We start from the raw sequence: 15,274 nt of genomic DNA, 5'->3' as shown, positions 1-15,274 counted from the left end.
CAATCAACTTTTTTTTTATATAGCGCCAAATCACAACAAACAGTTGCCCCAAGGCGCTTGAAATGGTGACTGGTTTATAACATAATTATGACAGAGTTTGAGAGGAGAGCGATGAACTGCAGCAGCAACCACTTTTTTTATTTGTTCACATGTGCGCACACGAACGGGACAAGAGGTCCTCAAACTGGGTCCTGGAGAGGTGGAAGTACTGCTGAAAGCGGCCGTCATCCAGATGCAGCTCCTGCAGCAAATAATGAAACTCCCCAAATTGGGAACGTCTCATGAGGATGTTGTGAACCGCTGGCAATGTTTGTCAGCTTTCCACACAACGTCATATACGACGGCTGAGACCAAGCTTTACTAAATTATAAATAACTTTTAATGATATGAGATAGAAATGTACTTTTTTTGCTGAAAAGCTAACTTTGCGGACTTTCGAGCCACCGTCCACCATCTCTGTACTCCTCATAAAAGCTGTGTGATGATGTGAGCAATGCGAGTGTCCAATTGGAATTGGTTCACCGTCACATGGTTTTCCAAAATCCAATCGTAGGGCAGATTCACCTCACGTGATACACCAAAGATTGTTTTTAGGAGTGATGTGTTACTAGTTTATTATAATTTGCTGTGTGTTTTTAATAAATGTATGTGGAAACTTATTTTCCGCTTTACTTCTTCCTTTCTTATTTCTGATTGTAAACCTTTATTACACTTATAAAACACAACTATAGCATATATATTTTGAAAGTACAGGTTGTCCTGAAAAAAAGAGACATAAAACTTGATTGTGGGATGCAGGGAGAGCTGTTAACAGCAATAATAAAACATTTATGCCAGGCGAGTGAACTGTCCAAAAAATGCCCTCGGATCCCAGAGGGTTAACCACTGAATCTGAAACATGATGGTAGATACGTGAAATGACGTGGAATAAGTCTCTTTGCCAAAGGGTAGTCCATGTGGTGTCAGTGACCCTATGGCCTTGGCGGAGGTTTGCGCTCTCCGAGTGCTTCTAGTTATTGTTGTGTGGGCCGCTGAAGAGGAGGTACAAGCAACGTTCCAAGCATTGGTTAATGACGTCTTGCGGGACTTCCTGCACCGGTTTGTCTTCGTATATCTGGATGATATACTCATCTTTTCTCCGGACCCTGAGACTCATGTCCAGCATGTACGTCAGGTCCTGCAGCGGTTACTAGAAAACCGGTTGTTTGTGAAGGGCGAGAAGTGTGAGTTCCACCACACTTCTTTGTCCTTCCTGGGGTTCATCATCTCCTCCAACTCCGTCGCCCCGGATCCGGCCAAGGTTGCGGCGGTGAGAGATTGGCCCCAACCAACAAGCCGTAGGAAGCTGCAACAGTTCCTTGGCTTTGCAAATTTCTACCGGAGGTTCATTAAAGGTTACAGTCAGGTTGTTAGCCCCCTGACTGCCCTGACCTCCACTAAAGTCCCCTTCACCTGGTCGGATCGGTGCGAAGCCGCGTTTAGGGAGTTGAAACGCCGGTTTTCGTCTGCACCAGTTCTGGTGCAGCCTGATCCTACCCGCCAGTTCATAGTGGAGGTGGACGCCTCTGACTCAGGGATAGGAGCCGTTCTGTCCCAGAGCGGGGAGTCCAACAAGGTTCTCCATCCATGTGCCTACTTTTCCCGCAGGTTGACCCCCGCTGAACGTAACTATGACGTGGGCAATCGGGAACTCCTTGCGGTGAAGGAGGCAATTGAAGAGTGGAGACACCTGTTGGAGGGAGCTACGGTGCCTTTCACGGTTTTCACGGACCATCGGAACCTGGAGTACATCCAGACCGCCAAGCGGCTGAACCCCAGGCAAGCCCGCTGGTCCCTGTTCTTCGGACGCTTTGACTTCCGGATCACCTACCGTCCCGGGACTAGGAACCAACGATCCGACGCACTGTCCTGGCTGCACGAAGAGGAAGCCAAAGCCGAGTTGTCAGACCCCATCGAGACCATCGTTCCCGAGTCCACTGTCGTGGCCACCCTCACATGGGACGTGGAGAAGACCGTCCGGGAGGCCCTGACCAGGAACCCGGACCCGGGGAACGGTCCTAAGAACAGACTTTACGTCCCACCAGAGGCCAGGGCTGCCGTCTTGGATTTCTGCCACGGATCCAAGCTCTCCTGTCATCCCGGAGTGCGAAGGACCGTGGCAGTAGTCCAGCAGCGCTTCTGGTGGGCGTCACTGGAAGCCGACGTCCGGGACTATGTCCAGGTCTGCACCACCTGTGCTAGGGGCAAGGCGGATCATCACAAGATCAGGGGCCTCCTCCAGCCCCTGCCTGTGCCTCATCGCCCCTGGTCTCACATCGGCCTGGACTTCGTCACCTCCTCCCGCCATCCCAGGGTAACACCGTCATCCTCACGATAGTGGACCGGTTCTCCAAGGCGGCCCACTTCGTGGCCCTCCCGAAGCTCCCGACAGCCCAGGAAACAGCAGACCTCCTGGTCCACCACGTTGTGCGTCTGCATGGGATACCATCGGACATCGTTTGGATCGTGGTCCCCAGTTCTCCTCGCAGGTCTGGAGGAGTTTTTGTAAGGAACTGGGGGCCACCGTGAGTCTCTCGTCCGGGTATCACCCACAGACGAACGGCCAGGCAGAGCGGGCGAACCAGGAGTTGGAACAGGCTCTCCGCTGCGTAACCTCCGCGCATCCGGCGGCTTGGAGTGACCATCTGGCCTGGATCGAGTACGCCCACAATAGCCAGGTCTCATCTGCTACCGGCCTCTCCCCTTTCGAGGCGTGTTTGGGGTATCAGCCCCCATTGTTTCCACTTGTGGAGGGAGAGGTCGGGGTCCCCTCGGTCCAGGCCCACCTGCGGAGGTGCCGTCGGGTGTGGCGGACCGCTCGTTCTGCCCTGTTGCAGGCCCGGACGAGGGCTAAGGCCCATGCAGATCGCCGGCGTTCCCCGGCCCCTGCATACCAGCCTGGGCAGGAGGTGTGGTTATCAACTAAGGACATCCCACTGCAGGTGGAATCGCAAAAACTCAAAGACCGGTTCATCGGACCATTCCCAATACTCAAGATCCTCAGTCCGGCTAAAACTAAGCTAAAACTCCCGGCTTCACTGCGGATTCACCCAGTTTTTCATGTCTCTAGGTTAAAACCATACCACGCCTCACCACTCTGCACTCCTGGACCCGTACCACCTCCTGCCCGTATCATCGACGGGGAGCCGGCATGGACTGTTCGTCGGCTCCTGGACGTCCGTCGGAAGGGCCGGGGTTTTCAATATCTGGTGGACTGGGAGGGGTACGGACCCGAAGAACGCTCCTGGGTGAAGAGGAGCTTCATCCTGGACCCGGCCCTCCTGGACGATTTCTACTGCCGACACCCGGACAAGCCTGGTCGGGCGCCAGGAGGCGCCCGTTGAGGGGGGGGTCCTGTTGTGTGGGCCGCTGAAGAGGAGGTACTGCTGGCCCACCACCACCAGTCGGCGCCCTGCTTGGAGTGCGGGCTTCAAGCATGAGAGGGCGCCGAGACAGAGTGACAGCTGTCACTCATTTACACCAGCTGTCAACAATCACCGTCATCCCTATAAAAGCCGGATCATTACTCCACCTCCTTGCCGAGAAATCAACTACCATCGAAGGTAACCTTCTCTGCTGAATTATCGTTGTATCTAACATTGTTCTGTGTGCAGCCGTATTCCTGTGGATTGAGTCTGAAGCTGGATTGGCGGATAGTGGGAGTGCGACGTTCTTCGCCTCTTACTCCATCCAAGGAAGAGACTAACAGGAGCTGCACAGGTGAAATTGTGTCTGGAGGTGGAGGTTTTCCCTCCTGGAAGATCTGTAGAAAGAGGATTACTGGGTGTGTGGATACACACTCACCATAACTGTCTTTTCATCTTCTGCCAGCAGTACCAGGGTCTGCAACAGAAGACGGTGACCACCTGGGGACTCATGACTTGGCGGCTCCGGTGTTCTTCAGGCCGTTGGTGGTGGAAGCTGTGTGGGTCCCGGCTCGCCGATCGCCAGAGGTCTCCTATCTTCGAGTCTGCCCGCACGTCACCTTGTGTACAATTGGCATTATCTTTGTCTGTATTCAGTTGTGCGTTTCACAACATTAAATTGTTACTCTTTGTCTTATCCATTGTCCGTTCATTTGCGCCCCCTGTTGCGGGTCCGTGTTACGACCCTCTCCCAACAGTTATTTGTTGTTATGCTCCACTTGCAATTTGTGTATTTTGTATCTCTCAATACATATTGCATTATTTATGCCAATCTCTGGTTCCACAGAATGAAAGACAAGCAGCCACACATGCACAAACATTGAGAGTTTGAGTTTGGGAGTCTTACTTCTCAAAAGTTGTTGTGATGAAGAAGGCGTGTGCCTGGGTGTGTTTATGCTGTCGAACCTGAATGCTGACCTGTGGGATCCCAACACGAATCTGATTTAGGAGCCACAGCAGCGTGTGGTCGTCGATCATATCTGAGAGTGACAAACAAAATGGTTTCACAGTATTAATATAACAGCAGCGACAGCAACAAACAAAATCTGCCTTCTTTGTTCATTTTACACATTTCCAAGAATGTGTGCCAAAGAGTCGGTGACAGATAAAGAGGCCGAACCAAAGCATCTGGAACAGATGAAACACTCCATCCACAACCACAAAGACCACCAATAATCTTCTGATTATCACTTCTGACTACAGAACAATGTAACTGCAGTAAACGTAACATTTCTATACCTTAAGCAATGAAATCAATGCATTAATGTAGTTTCTTCAAGTGGATGTGAGTTCAATTAAAGCAGTTTAATGACACACAACAACTACTACTAGAAGTGTAACAGCTCACAAAACTCACAGATTGGATCACTGCTTTTAGTTGCAGATTGGATCATTTTTTACATCAGCAAAATGAATAAAGAAAAAAGGGGGCAGCCAAATATAACTTTACTTTGCATTTGTAACAAGAACTGAAAGAGCAATGAAAAACCAGGAACTTTTCGCATGGTCCTGAATGAAAATAAGATGCCCAATGATTAGATAATACTTTAAAATAAAATACTTAATTACAGTATGAGTAAATAAAAAATAGCCTTTGTCAATCATACAAAATAAAAAAATAATAAATTAAACAGAGCAAACCTGAGTTTATAACTCAACCTTTTTCAAAAAGGTGACGATGGCTACACTGTCTGGTGAGAGGGCAATGTTCATAATAAATTTATTTATGTCGCACTTTCAGGATAAATACATCTGTCCTCCCAAGCAGGCAGCTTTCAGCTCAGGAGGGCACAGGGAGCATACATGAACTGATCTGAATGATTTGAATGAGGTCAGTGCACACATTGCATCCTGAACTCCCTATATTTCACAGTGACTTGTTTCTGTGCTCGGACCGTGACGTGTGTCAAACTTTTAGCAAGCTGTCTGGAGCAGAGCACAAAGCAGCAGGGGTTGTTTGCTTTTAACAAGCACCGTTCACATGAACACGCAACTTTTACCAACTCACTGTTATGTGTCGGACGCAGCTCGGAGAACCGACCAGCGTTTGAAGGACCCAGTATGAAATAAGCAGAGCACGGTACAAAGGCTAACCGAATTTAATACATAACAGTGATACAAAAAATAACAAAAGAAAGTGCGGCCTGGCGTGGTGCGCTCCCAGCAGCGCTAACAGTCCGGAGCCAGAAGCTGTTCGGACCCAAGGACCCCGCCGACACCCCCCAGGTGGCCGCAACAAACCGAGTCTGTGAAAGAAGGAACCATTATGTGAGTCCACACTCTACACACAGAGAGAACACTTAAAGGTGTACAAACAGCAAACACTTCCTGGCTTGATTACTAATCAGCTTCCCAACCTGCAGGCATGGAACATCCAGTTCACAAAACTCCACTGCAGTGGAAGCCGATACATGACTAACATACAGCTCAATATAATAAAGGTGTGAGGGACACCACATTTACTGACTGTATAAATGTTAGTCACAAAATCTAACGTACCTCAGGAAGTGTGCTGACGAGCGTGAGACCTCACTCCCTCCTCTTTCACAGACCGTGCATCAAACCCTGGACGTTCTCTGCATCCACTGATGATGAGATGGCTCCCGAGACGACGCTCTCACCCGTCTGGTCACAAGGTCGAGTCTCTGGCAAATACACACTGTATACTCCAGTCTTAAATGCCACCATGTTCCAATCCATATAGATGCACCTCAGCTGTGAGTCCTGACGAGCCGCAGGTGATCAGGGTGAGGTCCTGAAAACCTCAGCAACACAGCCACTCAGTCCCAAATGCAAGCCACCTGGAAGGAAAAACAAAAGACAGAAACAAAAAGGCAGCCAGGCCCCCCAGCCATACAACACTCACTCTGATTTTACTGCAACTCCACATCAGCATTTACACACTTATTACTTTCAAAACAAGTCACCATGGTGATAAATCTGTAAACTTTAAAATTAATCTGTAGGTCACATGCATGTTGAATTGGTTGGGGGGGGGGGGGGTGCAAATCACGGATCAGGTATGATCGGTTACACCTACAACTACTAAAGACGTGACAAAGACTCAACAACTGTGAGCGGTCATGAGGACATCTGGCTTTTTCTTTATATACAACGTTACATCAGTCTATCTTTCAGTAATTGAGCATCATAATGCTGCGTTTACACATAACGACAGCACGTCACGAATGCCACGAAATATACATTCTTGGCTGCTGATCATGAATGTGATGATTCGGGGCAGAGGTGTCAAGTCCTGTGGAGTCTCTGGAGGAGGTGGCTGAGAGGAGGGTGTTAACCAAGCTCAAATCCATCATGAACAACTCCTCTCACCCTCTGCACCTGACTGTAGTGGAGCTGACCAACTCGTTCAGTGACAGACTGAGGCACCCTCAGTTCAAGAAGGAACGATACCGCAGGTCATTCCTCCCTGCTGCTGTCAGGCTGTACAATAACACTGTGAAATAACCACATGCAATAATATGTCCACAAATCATGTGCAATATTATGTCCACAAATCATGTGCAATAATAACTCGTTTACAAATCCCAGCACTAATGTCACCTGATGCTCCTATCTCCTATCGCCTTTTCAATCCCAATCATGTTTATATAAGAGGTCTGTTAGAAAAGTATCCGACCTTTTTATTTTTTTCAAAAACCTGATGGATTTGAATCATGTGTGCTTGCATAAGCCAACCTTGAACCTTCGTGTACATGCATGAGTTTTTTCACGCCTGTCGATTGCGTCATTTGCTTGTAAGCAGCCTTTGTGTGAGGATGGGTGGAGTCTCTCGTCGTTTTTTCTTTGCAAGGAAATGGCGGAAAGACTGGAGCAGAGCGACTGCATCAAATTTTGCCAGAAACTGGGCGACAGCCAGGTGGAAACAATTTGGATTATTCAGACGGCTTTCGGTGACTTCACTGCAACTCTTTTCATGGCAAAATCTTCTGTCACAGTGGAATGTGCCGAAAAAGTGCTGATGTCCACCTTTTCCACAATTTCTCGGATAGTCACACGACGGTCCCGCATCACCACAGAGTTCACGTTGGAAATGATCCGGTCATTTCAGCATGCTGATGGCCGACCGGAGCGCGGCTCGCTCTCCACCATTGTGCGACCATCAAACCAGTTGTACCGCTCCTTAATCTGTGTGATGCCCATAGGATCATCACCAAAGCCTGATGCAACTGGAATCAGTTTGCAATAAAAACAAACAAACTAAAAAGTACTGCACCAGAAGCCATGTGTACACAACAAAATGCAAAGCTGATATATTCCCAGCCTTGCTTTGTGGACAGACCCACCATTACAATATGCGATAATGATTGGAACATAAAAGCATGTTTTCTGTTTTCTGTCCACATACCTGCATAGTCACATGATCAGTATGGTCACATGACTGAATATAGTATTATGATGTGATAAATAACTACAAGATAAATAATTACGTCTTATGCTTGTTCACATGGTTGAGACATGTTTCGACTTTGTCAAGTACCAAATTTATCCAACGATGGCTGAATGTATTTAATCGGGATGACGGCCGACAATGTGTTTGGAAAACTTTGAAAAGCAGTCATTGGATTGTTCAATCACCGATTTTCTCCGCTCAGCATCTGCCCAGATTTTCTCTTGTCTCACCGACCATGACCAAATCTTCTCCTGTATTAATATTTAGGTTTTAATACCTACTCCTGTATATTATATAGTACCATATTTATTGTATATGTTGTTTATTACCCTTAATATTTAAATATAGTTATATATATATGATGTCTTATCTTTCTTATGTCTTAGTATTTATTATTATATTTGGGTGATTCTTTAAGTACGGGCACTATTGGCCTTGTAAATGTAATTTCCACCACACCATTGCCTTACAATATAAAGCGCCTTGGGGTAACTGTTTGTTGTGATTTGGCGCTATATACATGTGCTCTGATGTCACTGTTTATCTCCATAGAAACTACCCAAACAATCTTTCATACAAACTGTTTAGGGACATTACAGTGTTGTGGTGGAAATTACGGCAATAGTGTGGGACAACTACATTTTGTTTAAAAAAAATCACAACAGTTGTATGACATTGAATACCCCAATTATGTTTTGATTATTTTACTGATATTTTATTCAGAGATATTTTAAAACATTAGAAAAAACGTTTCTTTACCATTCATTTTTATCATTGAAGATCAAAAGTCTGGGTGTGGGACAAGCACAAAACGGCAATATTTGCATATACTGATGCTGAAAAAAGGTGAAAAAGTCATCATAGACTACTAGAACAAATTTCTTAACACACTTTCATTGTAAAGATAACTATAAAAGTGTGAAATTTCCCCTTTTTTCTGTTTTTCATACAATATGATCAAAGAACATAATAAGTGCCCATATTACAAGAATCACCCATTTACTTTTTTCTTGAGCCGTTTGGGTGGGTAGGGAGAGTTCCCATGGGACAAAAAAGCTTTTCAACCTACCATCCCTGGTTCTCAAGACCAGGCACCTAAGTGGCTCAACTCTACTCTTTCTACTCTTCTATCTTACTCTTCCTTTTTAGATATTTAGATATACCTTAGTAGCCTGGCATAGTTCCACCTTAGAACTGGAATATAATATATAAGATATAACTTACTGAATTTTCATGTATTATCTAATTTCTATGTCTGTTTTGCCTTCATATAAAATTATTTAAAAATAATGTTGAGACAGCTTTATTCATGTTTTTGCTTTCACAATTCAGATTTTCAGTGGGTCAAATGTTTACATAAACCAACTTAATATATTTTTTATCAGGTTGGGAATCCTCAAGCAATTTGTGGTTTTATGTCTCGCTAACACAGTTTTACACTTACAGAAACCGTCAGGTTTCAAACCAGCCATCTTTCAGCTTGTGGATAAACTGCAGAATATTACAGTAGCGTCTCCATACTGATGGATAAAATTCTATTTGTCCTGCTTTTGTTTGTTTATTTATTTTTTACCTTAAATGTAATCTCATAATTTGAGGGGTCATTAAATATTACTTGGTTCATTTTTAGGTTTACTGAAGCAGACTGATCTCAACATAAAACTGACATATTACAATAATAAAGGTGGTCACAGTACATGGCATGAAAATTTGCAGTATATGTGAGTGATAAGAGAGGTCTGTTTATGCATTTAATCAAACATCCAGGGGTCTAAGCATTCTGGCACCTTTGATAACTTTTCCACAACTACTGTTCAATTCCAAACACAAAAAACAAGATGCCATTGCAGGAGAAACAGTTCTGCTCCAACTCGTTAACAAAAAACAAGCCAAAGTTTCCACTCAAAGCAGATGAGGATTTATTAAAGCTGTTTACGAACATACCATCACGCATTTCAAACCAAAGGAAACCACAGATTTGTCAATGTGCCCAAAAGATGGATCCATCTGAAGATGACTAAGTTTAAATTTGTGTTACCAGTAGTATATACTTGCATTTGCAATGCAAATGTCTTTGCAAAAAATGATAAACTATAAAGAGCTGCATATACAGTGAGGAAAATAAGTATTTGAACACCCTGCTGTTTTGCAAGTTCTCCCACTTATAAATTATGGAAGGGTCTGAAATTTTCATCTTAGGTGCATGTCCACTGTGAGAGACATAATCCCCCCCCCCCCTCCCCCAAAAAAGAAAAAAAAATCATAATGTATGATTTTTTAATAATTTATTTGTATGTTGCTGCTGCAAATAAGTATTTGAACACCTACCAACCAGCACGAATTCTGGCTCTCACAGACCTGTTAATTTTTCTTTAAGAAGCCTTCTTATTCTGCACTCTTTACTTGTATTAAATGCACCTGTTTGAACTTGTTACCTGTATAAAATACACCTGTTCACACACTCAATCAATCACACTCCAACCTGTCCACCATAGCCAAGACCAAAGAGCTGTCTAAGGACAGCAGGGACAAAACTGTAGACCTGCACAAGGCTGGGATGGACTACAGGACAACAGGCAAGCAGCTTGGTAGAAGACAACAACTGTTATGATTATTTATTAGAAAGTGGAAGAAACACAAGATGACTGTCAATCTCCCTCGGTCTGGGATTCCACACAAGATCTCACTTTGTGGGGTAAGAATGATTCTGAGAAAGCTCAGAACTACACAGGAGGACCTGGTCAATGACCTGAAGAGAGCTGGGACCACAGTCACAAAGATTACATTAGTAACACATGATGCCGTCATGGTTTAAAATCCTGCAGGGCAACAAGGTCCCCCTGCTCAAGCCAGCACATGTCCAGACCATTTGGATGATCCAGAGGAGGCATGGGAGAAGGTCATGTGGTCAGATGAGATCAGAATAGAGCTTTTTGGAATCAACTCTACTTACCATGTTTAGAGGATGAGAACAACCCCAAGAAAACCATCCCAACCATGAAGCATGGGGGTGGAAACATCATACTCTGGGGGTGCTCTTCTGCAAAGGGGACAGGACGACTCCCCTGTATTGAAGAAGGATGGATGGGGTAATGTATTGCGAAATTTTGGCAAACAACCTCCTTCCCTCAGTAAGAGCATTGAAGATGGGTCATGGCTGGGTCTTCCAGCATGACAATGACCCCAAACACACAGCCAGGGCAACTAAGGAGGGGCTCCGTAAGAAACATTTCAAGGTCCTGGAGTGGCCTGGCCAGTCTCCAGACCTGAACACAATAGAAAATCTTTGGAGGGAGCTGAAACTCCAAACCTGAAAGATTTGGAGAAGATCTGTATGGAGGACTGGACCAAAATCCCTGCTGCAGTGTGTGAAAACCTGGTGAAAAACTACAGTAAACGTTTGACCTCTGTAATTGCAAACAAAGGCGACTGTACCAAATATTAACATTGATTTTCACAGGTGTTCAAATACTTATTTGCAGCAGTAACATACAAATAAATTATTAAAAAATCATACATTGTGATTTCCGTATTTTTTGTTTTTTGTTTTTTTAGATTGTGTCTCTCACAGTGCACATGCAACTAAGATGAAAATTTCAGACCCCTCCATGATTTCTAAGTGGGAGAACTTGCAAAATCGCAGGGTGTTCAAATACTTATTTTCCTCACTGTATATATATATGCCCTGAGGTCCATCAGACAGGTGCTTATCTCTGGATAACATGGTGTGAAGCCGATTAGGGTCTATGATTGCCAAAGAATGGGAGGCCAGTTCATCAAAAGTTACTTCTCCAGCTTAGGCTGGTACTTATTTACAGCTTTGTAGACTGGGACAATACAGATGAAGTGTCTTATCCAAGGACACAGATAGGTGGTGTGACCAGGAATCAAACCCAGGTCTGCACAATGGTAGTCCAACTCCTATTTCACAGACGATGCAGCTTGCTCGGTGGACAACATGCCTGAGATGCTGAAGTAATTTAAATTTCAATTAATTTAATTTGTATAGTGCCAAATCACAACAAAGCTGCCTCAAGTAAGGTCCAAAATGAAGTACTGCTGCTTGAGTCAGGGAATGGCTTTTAGAGTTAAAAAAATTGGATTTGGCATGCTCAAAAAGCTATGATTTGATGCTCGGATCATCGTTATGAGGGCCAGTAGGCTCTGCATCATTTCTGCTCTGACAGTACCTCACTTCTTAGTAACTGGCATCGGAGGGCTTCAAACAAATGCAGCAATATGATGCCGCCCATTAGCCTGGATGGAACCACATTGTTCTTTTCTGAGTAGCCTAAGTGGATTAAAAGAGGAGAAATCACAGTGAAGTCAGGTCATAAGCTTTCACCAGAGCACCAGTGGGACATCTCAACCTTGGAAGCTCAAAGTACGAGCATCAAAGATAAAGACTACAATGTTTTGGTAAGTTCCCACCTGAGTGCAGAGCTGTGATAACCCCACTCAGTGTTTGTTTACAAATCTTCACCAGTGGGTTAACTCATGATCAGCACAAAGTATGACTGAGGTCTTGTGCAAAATACGATACCTTGTAGGAGCAGATATATGGCTCAACAAGCAAATCACTGTCTTGTATGACCAGTGGAATTGCTCTGGGCTCTCTCATACTCCGCTTGCTGGAACTGGCAAGATCGTTGTCTCGCTCGTGAAACAAACAAGAGGAGATACTGCTGAGTGGTCGAGTGTGAAAGATTCTAATCAGTTGCCGTGATGTACACAGTCAACATGTAGAGGGAGAAACACAACAGTTAGCAACCTACCTTTTTGATATAAGTCGCCATTTTTGGAACAACGTTTCATTAGTCGGTCACTGGAAGAATTTACAATTATCATGGCTGCACTCAGCATTAAAACACAGGACCATGGTCTTGGATTTGTAGATCTGTTGAAACCAAAGTGGCGTATTTCCAAGGTAACGATTTCCATTATGTCACGTTACGGCCCCCATTGGGCATATCTGTGCACATTTGTTAAGAAGAACTTATTTACCAAGCCATCTTGGAAAATGGCTACCATGTTTTTAAAAAATGGAGTGACCTATGGGTATTTTCAAAAGGGTACCGTAATCCCCAATGACCATCTGTGCCAAAGTTTTTGTTTGTACCATCATTTGAAAGGTTGTCCTGAAATATTTTGTTAATTACTACACTTTTAATACTGATAATTACAAATGCTACTGAAATTGGAAGGAGCCATTGTTATGCCTGCAAGGCATTATAAATGACACAACGTTTGAGTAGCAAAGGCTTAGACACACAGTAATTTGTATTTATATGTGTGACTGCGGGTTAAAGATGGAGTCAGGATGTCTATCCTGTCTCCCTTCCTGTTCACACTTTACACCTCAGACTTCAGGCTCTAGTCACAGTCCTGCCACCAGCAGAGGTTTTTGGATGACTCTGCCATTGAGGCCTGCATCAGCAGGGACCAGGAGACTGAGTACAGGAATGTGGTGGACAGGTTTGTGGAGTGGTGTGGACTCAACCACCTGCAGCTCAACCCAGTTACCATCAATGAAACAGAGGTGGACACTGTGGATTACTACAAGTACCTGGGTGTCCACATAGACAACAACCTGGACTGGACTGTAAACACAGATGCTGTGTATAAGAAAGGTCAGAGCCGAGGCTCAGATCTTTCAGTATCTACAGAAATATGCTGTAGATGTTTTATCACTCATTATCACGCATTACCTTCTACGCTGTAGTGTGCTGGGGCAGCAGGCTGAAGGCAGCTGACACAAACAAGCTATCAGGAGAGCTGGTTCTGTCCTGGGGGTTGAGCTGGAGTCTGTAGTGGAGGTGTCAGAGAGGAGGATGCTGAGGAAACTGCTCAGCATCCTGGATAACACCTCCCACCCCCTGCATGCCACACTGACGTCCTGTCAGTGCACCTTCAGTCATAGACTGAGATCACCAAGATGCACCACAGAACACCATAGGAGGTCTTTCCTGCCTGTGGCAATCAGACTGCATAATTCCTCCCCCTTCTGCAGGATGAATACATAATGAACAGTTATTCAACTTATGCGCTATATTGTCAAACATCTGTTCAATATATCTTCTAGTCATTTCACATAAATTTGTTGTACTTATTGGACTTTATTTTATCATTTTAGGCACTATTCTACACTTGTTTTTGAACTTGTATAGTTGACTTTTTAAATTTTTTTATTTCTATTTAACTATTAACAAGGGCAGCACGATGGATTAGTGGCTAGCATTGTTGCCTCACAGCAAGAAGGTCATGGGTTCAATTCCCGCCTGTGGTCTTTCTGTGTGGAGTTTGCATGTTCTCCCCGTGTTTGCGTGGGTTTCCTCCGGGTGCTCCGGTTTCCTCCCACATCAAAAAACATGCGGGTTAGGTGGACTGGAATCTTTAAATTGTCCGTAGGTGTGCGTGTGGGTGTGTCTGTGTTTGTTTGTCTGTTTGTGGTCTTGCGACAGACTGGCGTCCTGTCCTGGGTGTACCCCGCCTCACGCTCTATGACTGCTGGGATAAGCTCCAGCCCCCCCTGCGACCCTTAATTGGACTAAGCAGTTGAAGATGAGAGAGAGTGAGAACTATTAATAATTTCTGTTTCTGTAAATAATTTCCTTTGGGATGAATAACGTCAGTCTTTATCTTTAGGATCCATCACCACACACATATTACTGAAGAGCCATGATGAAATGAATATTTAGTTATCTAATTAAATAGCCTTTTTATGAAGGGTTTGTATTGTCTCACTACTGCACAGAGACCATTATACTGTTTGTGTACATGTAATGTAGAATGTGCCGTGTAATGCATCCATTCATATTTAATAGACAGAGTGTTCTCTGTGTTGAGGGACCAGGAGTTGCAGCTGGAGCTTACTGTACCTGGGAAAGTCATTAGGATGTCACAGTTTTTTGTTGGCACCATCTTCAGCCAGGATTTACGAGACATGATGTAGTGTCTGGCCTGCAGGAGGCGCTTCCCAAACAGTTTATCTAAAGGGAAGAATTAACAGGAGGAGAGGGAGGAAAAGATTCACACTGGGGTTAACACATACAGAATGACGTAGATATACTGCGGTATTTTTCCCAAAGGGATGATAAAGGACACAGAGGATACGTGCATCTTTTACACAGCTCACTAATGAGATCTTCTCAGGCCATATCGTAAAACCAGCACAAAGGAGAGCAAAGCACAGCACAAACATCATTGCTTTTTTTCTACCGGACGCAGTTGCCATTTTTACACCCAGCACCCAAGTCCTCTAAACAATACTTTTGCTTCAGTGGACATGTTGATCTAAGAATGAGGTGTGGTCGGACGCAGAGCTGTCATGTTTATATTATCCATCACCACAAAGACTTAGACCACCTTAAACTCCAGCACCGTTTAAACCCCCGTC

The 15,274-nt window shown here is 44.6% G+C and overlaps 1 protein-coding gene across 2 annotated transcripts in view; it reads right to left on the bottom strand.

The window, feature by feature from the left end:
* The window catches only part of ano8a (anoctamin 8a), a 127,740-nt gene that overhangs the window by 72,384 nt on the left and 40,082 nt on the right, over positions 1-15,274 (bottom strand). For both annotated transcript variants that reach the window (XM_034183015.1, XM_034183016.1), the window contains exons 2-3: positions 14,757-14,867; positions 4,312-4,444 (exon numbers count right to left, since the gene is read on the bottom strand). In XM_034183015.1, the coding sequence (XP_034038906.1) occupies positions 4,312-4,444; positions 14,757-14,867 (244 nt within the window). The remainder of the gene's footprint in view (positions 1-4,311; positions 4,445-14,756; positions 14,868-15,274) is intronic.

The sequence above is a fragment of the Thalassophryne amazonica genome, chromosome 12 (assembly GCF_902500255.1).
Source record: "Thalassophryne amazonica chromosome 12, fThaAma1.1, whole genome shotgun sequence".
NCBI classification, from domain to species: domain Eukaryota; kingdom Metazoa; phylum Chordata; class Actinopteri; order Batrachoidiformes; family Batrachoididae; genus Thalassophryne; species Thalassophryne amazonica.
The sequence above is the reverse complement of the archived record's forward strand: the minus strand, read 5'-3'. Positions and strand labels throughout refer to the sequence as shown.